Here is an 8,811-nt window from a genome sequence, read left to right as displayed (position 1 = left end):
CAACTGAATATTTCACCCTTTTGGTGTTTTATCCAACTATTACTTGTATAATTCCAAAGCACAGATGATGCAATACACACTCTGTTAACCGTGCTACTACAGCTCTAACTCTCGTGAGACTAACTCCCAGACGAGATCTCACCCACCGAAATCTTAAAGGGCCAGCGTCATAATTTAACAGAATGGAACAGGTATCTGTATAGGGACGTCCCGCCATTTGGAGCAGCCATCTTGACGGAATAGAAAATGCTAAACCGCTGGTGATACTCGTGATACTACAGCTCGTCGCGAAATATTCCTATCATGCCCGAGCGACGCTGTGCAGTTGGATGCGATCAGATACGTGATCATACAAAAGGAATATCTTTATACGGTATCCCAAAAGAAACAAAATGGAGAAACAAGTGGTTGGCGGCAATAAACAGGCAAAACACTGATGGCTGTGTTTGGCTTCCAACTGTTTGTGATATAAGGTACAAGAAGAAAAATGTAAACAAATTATAAAAGTGCATGTAAAATATACAATAAAGTTTAGATGAAATTATAAGGTTACTTGACTTTTTACGTCTATTCAGTTTTTGTAACATGTCCATGACAACCGGTTATGTCCATGACAATTTTGTCCATGTTATTGTCCATGACAATTTTAGAACTCTATTCTATTCTGTTCTATAACAAAAATAAAAAAACTGCGTTAGATTAAACTGAGAAGGGTCATAGCACTTGCATATTGTTGTCCTACTGTTAGTTTAACTGCTTCTATTGTTCTCATTTGTAAGTCGCTTTGGATAAAAGCATCTGCTAAATGAATAAATGTAATGTAAATGTAAACCGATAGCCTGCTAAGCTTTTGTATGCTTTTAATGAAGCTCCGGTGTAGCGTGATGGGAAGTGAATAAGGTAGCTGTAAATGTCACCGAACTCAATGTCAGGAAGTTTTTCTACACATTTAATGCCTGTAAAAAGAACTTGTGGTGCTTCATATGGATCTATGATTCCTAATTCCTTTATCTTCCTCTTGTATATTGTATATATGTCTTTTTGTGATGCTAATAAGTGCGATGACATGACGTGAAGAGTTAGCTGACGGCCACTGCGCTAATAATAGATAACATAGTGGTGGGGGAAAAAATCGATTCTGTTCAGTATCGAGATATTTTGCACACGCAATTATATCAATACTGTAGCGCAAAGTATTGCAATATTTAGGCTAATTATAAAATAATTATACTAATAATTATATTATTAGTATAATAATATACTCTCTAATATATTACCCTCCCCTAATAATAGATCCATTGCCACTGAGTAGCTGACGGATGTATTCCGTCAAAATGGCTGACACGCGGCTAGGGGTCATGTGACTGGGAGATCCCTATACATCATTCACGCATTACTAGTACTATATGACATTGATCCCAATTACACATTTACATGTAAGATCTTTTTTTCTTCCCCTGGTTACACATATATGCTATTAATTTATGTTTCCAGTGAAATCAGACTTGAGAGGTCACAACAGGCCTCCTGAGATGTGTTTGATACTATAAAAACACTAGCATGCACTGGTGACTCCACAGTCCAACTAAATCAGCGTTCATTTAATTCTAAATAGAGTTCATTACCTGCAATTTAAATGAAGATGCAATGATGGTCATTTCAGAGTATATAACATAAGGTATTTCTAATAATGTTTGTAAAGTTAAAAACAACAACAACATTTTTTCTTAGACTGTGTTGAATTATTACTGTGCTAACCATTAATTTCATTGAATGATTATTATATTACTGATCACACTTTACAGTTAGGGTCACCATACATGTATAAGACACTGTGGCTAAACATTCTGAGCTGAATGTTTATTTATTTATTTATAGTGTAAAAACATATGAACTTTGTTTGCTCTCTTCCTCAGGTCAATGAAAGTTTTCCTTGTGTAAAGAAAATGGAAAATGGAACAAATTTTTACTTTATGTTGTTTGAAAATCTTGGGTGCATAAGATATGCTTTCTTCACTTTGGGATTTATTTTTTACTGTGCTGTCATATACTTTAATGTTCTTATTATTCTTGTAATAATTCTGGAGAAGACATTGCACAAGCCCATGTACATTTTGATATCATGCTTGTCCATCAACTCTGTATATGGTACAGCTGGCTTTTTCCCAAGGTTATTGACAGACCTGCTCTATGATGCACATATAATCTCCTTTGAAGCATGTATCATACAGAGTTTTGTCCTTTACTCATATGCAGCTTTTGAGCTTACAATATTGATGTTGATGGCATTTGATAGGTTTGTTGCAATCAGTAAACCTTTGCATTACAACAACATAATTACCACACGGTTTCTAACTGTTCTAATAGTTATAGCATGGGTTTATCCAATAACTTTTGTTGGTATTGGTGCTCTTTTGACTGCAAGATTGACAATCTGTGGTAACAAAATGGTAAAGGTGTACTGCCACAGCTATGAAATTGTCAAACTCTCATGTGTGAACAATACTATTATTAATATTTATGGCCTGATTGTAATGATCACAACAGTTTTGATCCCTTTGGGTTTTATTTTGTATACCTATGTCAGAATTATTATAATTTGTCAAAGAAGCACACGAGAGTTCAGGAGCAAAGCATATAAAACTTGTATTCCACACATGGTGATCCTTTTAAATTTCTCAGTTGCTATTTTTTGTGAGCTCACTTTGAGTCGATTTATTAATGGGGAACTTCCTATAGCGCTGAGTGTTGTCATTTCACTTGAATTTATTGTTATACCACCCTTTGTAAACCCTATTGTTTATGGTCTAAACTTTCCTGATATCCGCAAAAACATTTGGCATCTTATAAAAGCCTCCAAATAGCCTGCTTTGTTTCTGTTGTAATACTGTAACATAGCAAACCAAATCTGAAGACATTTAAAGATAATTGTTCAATCAAGCAGTCACTCACCTTCTAGTTGTGAGTGATTGCTAAATGTGATAGTTTTCACCTTTCTGAATTCTATACAGATTTCCTTTGGCCAGAGAGTATCTTCCTTAATTGACTGAATAAAGGGGCCATCCATATCATATGAGCTCAGATTAATAACTTTATATATAGAATATAAGATTCCATGAAATCTTTTAGAAATGATAGACTATTAGTGTCAGTAATTCTTTATAATTGTATTGTTTAAAAATAATAAGAATAAAATAATTGTCTTTTTTAAACTGGTGTAAAATTTTTACATTTTGTTATTCTGCATGCAAAGCATTACATTGTCAGACTGAACCTGGCTTATTTTTATAAATAACGATTTAGGAATCAGTTTTGAGAGGTTCAAACAATAGCTGTCAACATACTTTATATCGAATTATTACAAATGGCGATATTTGGTGTAGTTATATCTATTGTTAATATAAATAATAATAATAAAAGTGATTCAATGCCATAATACTAACACTATTCTGTTTATAACCAGCTTGCAAAGATGAAACCAGTGTAACATGTATGTTCTGTTTCTATTCAGTTTTTGTCACGGTTCACAAATTCTCTGCCTTTTCCTTGTCTCGTGTGATTGTTGTGTTGTGTGTTAATTAGTGTGGGTGTGTCCTCTGATGATCGCTGATCAGCAGTGCCAGCTGATTCCCATCTACTCACCTTTTTATTCTCTGTGACCGGTGTCTTCTGTTGTCAGAGCTTTGTGGTGTATTCCTGTGTTTGTTCCTGTTCCGTTTGGCTGTTCCCTGTGATCTACGTTCCAGTTGGATTATTCGTTGTGTCTTCATCTATGTTCTTCGTCGTCACTCGCCTGGATTCGGATCATCACTGTGTTCATCACTCATCACCAGCCCGGTTGCCCGTCGAGGTCCCTACGTCACTCTCCCGCCCCTGTATGTCGTGCTTTGGACTCTCTGACCACTCTGTTTATTATTTAATAAACACACTTTTACCTGCTATTGTCTCCTCTCTTGCATTCATGACAGAAAGCTCTGACCAGACCATGGAGGCAGCAGGCGGACCCACATTCAGCCTAAACGCTCGCGGTATCAACCGGATGGACTCACAGGGAGAGAGCATCGCGAACACGGGGCGGGCGGCACAAGCTTTAGTGACGCAGGTGTCCGAGCTCACCCAACAGTTCCAACATCTACGGAGTCCCGCTGCACTGCCCACACCGCCGGTTCAGCCCGCACCATCGGAGTTGTCCTTCCAGTCGGAGCCTCATCTTCCGGTTCCGGAGGCATACTCAGGAGAACCTAACTTTTGCAGAGCGTTCCTGACTAGCTGCTCAATGCATTTCTCATTACAACCCCGCACTTTTCAAAATGAGAGAATGAAGGTGGCCTTCGTACTGACGCTGCTGACTGGAAGGGCGGCGTTATGGGGAACGGCGGTGTGGGAGAACCAAGACCCATGCTGCGCCTCGTTCCAGGCACTCGCCGAAGAAATGAAAAGGGTGTTTGATCGGTCTGCGGCAGGAAGAGAGGCAGCCAGAGTTCTCGCCGACTTACAGCAGGGTAACCGATCTGTTTCCGACTACTCTATCGAATTTTGTACACTGACGGCCGAGTGCCAATGGAACGAGGGACACGGTCAGCCCAGTCGGCGATCATGAGCCCATGCAGGTGGGTAGAGCTCGGCTTTCCCGGGAGGAGAAGGAGAGGCGGAGATCCCAGAGACTCTGTCTGTACTGTGGGGGAGCAGGCCATTTCCTTAATGCCTGTCTAGTAAAAGGCCAAGCCCGATAGTAAACTTGAGGCTACTATCGGGTGGGATCTCCGCCGAGAAGACCTCATCACCATCGTCCACGCTCCTCCCGGTAAGACTGAGATGGGCAGCCAGCACTCACGACTGTCACGCCCTACTGGACTCAGGAGCGGAGGGCAACTTTATGGACCGTAAGCTCGCACATAAGCTCCACATCCCTATCACCACACTTACTCACACCATATCTGTCAACGCACTTATCGGTCAAAGTCTCCCCAATATTGCACTCACCACTGAACCCTTAACACTCACCACATCAGGCAATCATACTCTGAGACTTTATCATTCCTCCTCCTGGACTCACCCCTGGCACCCATAGTTCTTGGTCACCCCTGGCTCACGTTACATAACCCCAGAGTGGACTGGCGCCAGAACTCCATCTCCGCATGGAGCACTCAGTTTTATAAGTCTTGTCTTGTGTCTGCCTGTCCGTCTGTACCTGTGTCTGTGTTTCAGGAGGAGGCAGTGGATTTGTCTAAAGTGCCCATTGAGTACCTAGACCTGAAGGAGGTGTTCAGTAAGTCCCGTGCTGCTTCTCTCCCTCCGCACCGTCCCTACGACTGTGCGATAGATTTACTGCCAGGTAAGTCTTCGCCTAAGGGCAAATTATACTCACTTTCTGTTCCAGAGAGGGAGGTCATGGAAAAATATATTTCTGATTCTCTAGCATCAGGGTTCATCCAGCCTTCCTCTTCACCTGCAGGGGCAGGGTTCTTTTTTTTTGGGTAAGAAGGATGGGTCTCTGCGACCTTGTATTGATTACTGGGGGTTGAACAACATCACGGTAAAGAATACTTATCCTTTGCCGCTGATGTCTTCAGCTCACGAGAGGTTGCAGGGAGCATCAGTCTTCACAAAATTGGATTTACAGAATGCCTATCATTTGGTTCGCATTAGGAAGGGGGATGAATGGAAGACCGCTTTTAACACCCCCAGGGGGCACTTTGAATATTTGGTCATGCCTTTCGGACTGTCCAACTCCCCAGCGGTCTTCCAGGCACTCGTCAATGACGTGCTGCGAGATATGGTAGATCAGTTCATATATGTCTACCTGGTCGACATATTGATTTGTTCATCTTCTCTCCAGTAACACGTGCAGCACGTCCGACGAGTACTTCAGAGGTTGCTAGAGAATGGGCTTTTTGTCAAGGCGGAGAAATGTGATTTTCATGCACAGTCTGTTTCTTTTCTAGGACACATCATCTCGTCTGAGGGAGTACGTATGGACCCTGACAAGGTTAAGGCTGTGGTAGATTGGCCAAGCCCAGATTCCCGTAAGGCCCTACAGAGTTTTCTGGGGTTCGCCAATTTCTATCTGCGTTTCATTCGCAATTTCAGCCAACTAGCCGCTCCTCTGACTGCCTTGACCTCCCCCAGAACTACGTTCAGGTGGTCTGATACAGTGGAGGCTGTATTCGCCAAACTGAAAAGTCGCTTCGTTTCGGCTCCCATCTTGATAGCCCCTGATCCCTCACGTGGGGGTAGGCGCAGTTCTCTCACAACGTTCTTCCACAGACGACAAGATGCATCCGTGCACGTTTTTGTCTCATCGATTATCTCCTGCCGAATGTAACTATGACATTGGTAACAGAGAGTTGTTAGCAGTCAAATTAGCGTTGGAGGAATGCCGTCATTGGTTAGAAGGGTCGGGGGTACCTTTATCATCTGGACTGATCACAAGAATTTGGAATATATCAGAACCGTCAAAAGACTTAACTCTAGGCAGGCTCGGTGGGCCCTTTTTTTCGGTCGTTTTGATTTTTCCCTCTCGTACCGCCCGGGTTCCAAGAACATCAAACCCGATGCTTTATCGTGTATTTTTGACCATTCCGAACGGCCATCCACTCCCGAGTGCATTTTACCAGAGACCCTATTTGTCTCCACACTCACATGGCAGATCAAATCGAAGGTCAAGACGGCCTTAGAAGGGGTAACGCCTCCGCCCGGTGGCCCACCGAACCGTTTATTTGTACCGGAGGAAGTAAGGTCTGACGTTATTCAGTGGGGGCATTGTTCTAACGTGGCTTGTCATCCAGGAGTTAATCGCACCAGTTTTTTGGGTACCTCAGTCAGTTGGGTACCTGCTAGAGACATCCTGGATCACTCCATTATCGATGATTACAATTGACAGGTAAGGGTGTTTGGGAACGCCAGGCGGCATTCCTAGGAGGGGGGGTACTGTCACGGTTCACAAATTCTCTGCCTTTTCCTTGTCTCGTGTGATTGTTGTGTTGTGTGTTAATTAGTGTGGGTGTGTCCTCCGATGATCGCTGATCAACAGCGCCAGCTGATTCCCATCTACTCACCTATTTATTCTCTGTGACCGGTGTCTTCTGTTGTCAGAGCTTTGTGGTGTATTCCGGTGTTTGTTCCTGTCCCGTTTGGCTGTTCCCTGTGATCTACGTTCCAGTTGGATTATTCGTTGTGTCTTCATCTCTGTTCTTCGTCGTCATTCGCCTGGATGCGGATCATCACTGTGTTCATCATTCATCACCAGCCCGGTTGCTCGTCGAGGTCCCTGCGTCACTCTCCCGCCCCTGTGTGTCGTGCTTTGGACTCTCTGACCACTCTGTTTATTATTTAATTAACACACTTTTACATGCTATTGTCTCCTCTCTTGCATTCATGACAGTTTTAGTGTTTCTGTGTGCCTCAGTTCTTCAATTAATTTGTCTCCATAATCATTAAGTTAAGCAGGTGTCTTGTGTTAAGTTAACCCTTAAAGACCGATACAGCCGCCCGCGGCATAAAATAACTATCGTTCTAAAATGTTTAATAACTTTTGAGTCGCTAATCCAATCTGTATGCTTTAAAATGCACCGCAAAGAGGAGATTCTCAGCTTTCCCGTGTTATCACTGTTGTCTCTATTGGTCATTCAGTGGCTCCGTAGTGCCAGTGATTGCGTCATCAAAATCTGCAGCAGTGATTCGTCAAGGAAACACATGTGGTTTCTTTCTCTGAGCCAAACAGGAACGATTGTTGATGCTTAGTCCCACCCCCATGCCCAGATTCGTCCAAACGGTCATCAACTCAACCAATAAACATAGTGATTGGTGTTTTTAACAACCAATCTCGTTTCTTTATACATTTTAACAAACGTAATGCATTGAAAACTACGCATGAAAACTAACGGATGCAAAGTTTTTGACCATAGCGCAAAACACGAAAGAGCATAAAACACGAAAGAGCACAAAACACGAAAGAGCATGAGTATGTCAAAAAAACAGCAGTACAAATCGGAGGATGTGTTAGAATTGATTTTTTTAAACGATTCGTTAGATGATGACCTGGTGGTGGAACCTTCCGATTCAGAAAATTGTTTGAATCATTTGCACTGTTTATTTATCTATTTGTATTTAGTTTGTGAAGATTATTTGCACTATTTGTTCATTAGCACTCAGTATATTACCCTCAATGAACCATTTCTTCATTTGCACTGTTTATTTCTTTTTGTATTTAGTTTGTGAAGATTATTTGAACCATTTGTTCATTTACACTCTGTAGGCTATATTGTATTGTTAGTATTTACAGTATATTGCACAGTTGTCACTACTTGTTATATTGTTTGCATTTGTTGTTCATGTTCAAATTATAATATAATTTTCTAAAGAAATGTAAGGATGGACTTTTACTAAGACTGAATTCAAGAATCCTAACCCACAATAAAACTCACTAATCTGAAGAAGAGATCTATGGGACAGAGAGCACAACACAACTTCTCCAATCTCGTCTCTTCCCCCCATGCTGGGGTCCTGACTCCTCACACTATCTTCTCCCCCCAGGTCTCATTCAGTCATGCAAAACACACACACCTACTGTCTCCAGTTGTTTTATGAGAGGTCAAAATAAATACTTCTGGTGCGAATGGTAAAGAAGTTTCATTCCCGCAGCAGCAGAACAGTCAGAACAAAGAAAACAATGCCTGTTCTTCTGATGTGGGAAGATGCCCCAATAAAGATAATAGATAACCATTTGTGTTTATCCCCCAAACTCAGGCGTGACCACTTGGGCACGAGAAAGGGTCCAGCAAAAGCTGAATAAATATTTGGGTGCTAGAT

The 8,811-nt window shown here is 41.8% G+C and overlaps 1 protein-coding gene across 1 annotated transcript; it reads left to right on the top strand.

The window, feature by feature from the left end:
- Nucleotides 1-1,946: 1,946 nt before the first annotated feature.
- LOC311090407 (olfactory receptor 51I2-like) lies at nucleotides 1,947-2,864 on the top strand (the record flags this gene model as incomplete). Its single annotated transcript, XM_084125662.1, has 1 exon — nucleotides 1,947-2,864. One exon carries the CDS (start codon nucleotides 1,947-1,949, stop codon nucleotides 2,862-2,864), a length of 918 nt encoding a protein of 305 aa, XP_083981788.1.
- Between the last annotated feature and the right edge of the window lie 5,947 nt (nucleotides 2,865-8,811).

The sequence above is a fragment of the Abramis brama genome, assembly GCF_963993115.1.
Source record: "Abramis brama genome assembly, chromosome: 10".
Taxonomy (NCBI): Eukaryota; Metazoa; Chordata; class Actinopteri; order Cypriniformes; family Leuciscidae; genus Abramis; species Abramis brama.
This window is presented reverse-complemented; position numbering and strand designations above follow the sequence as displayed.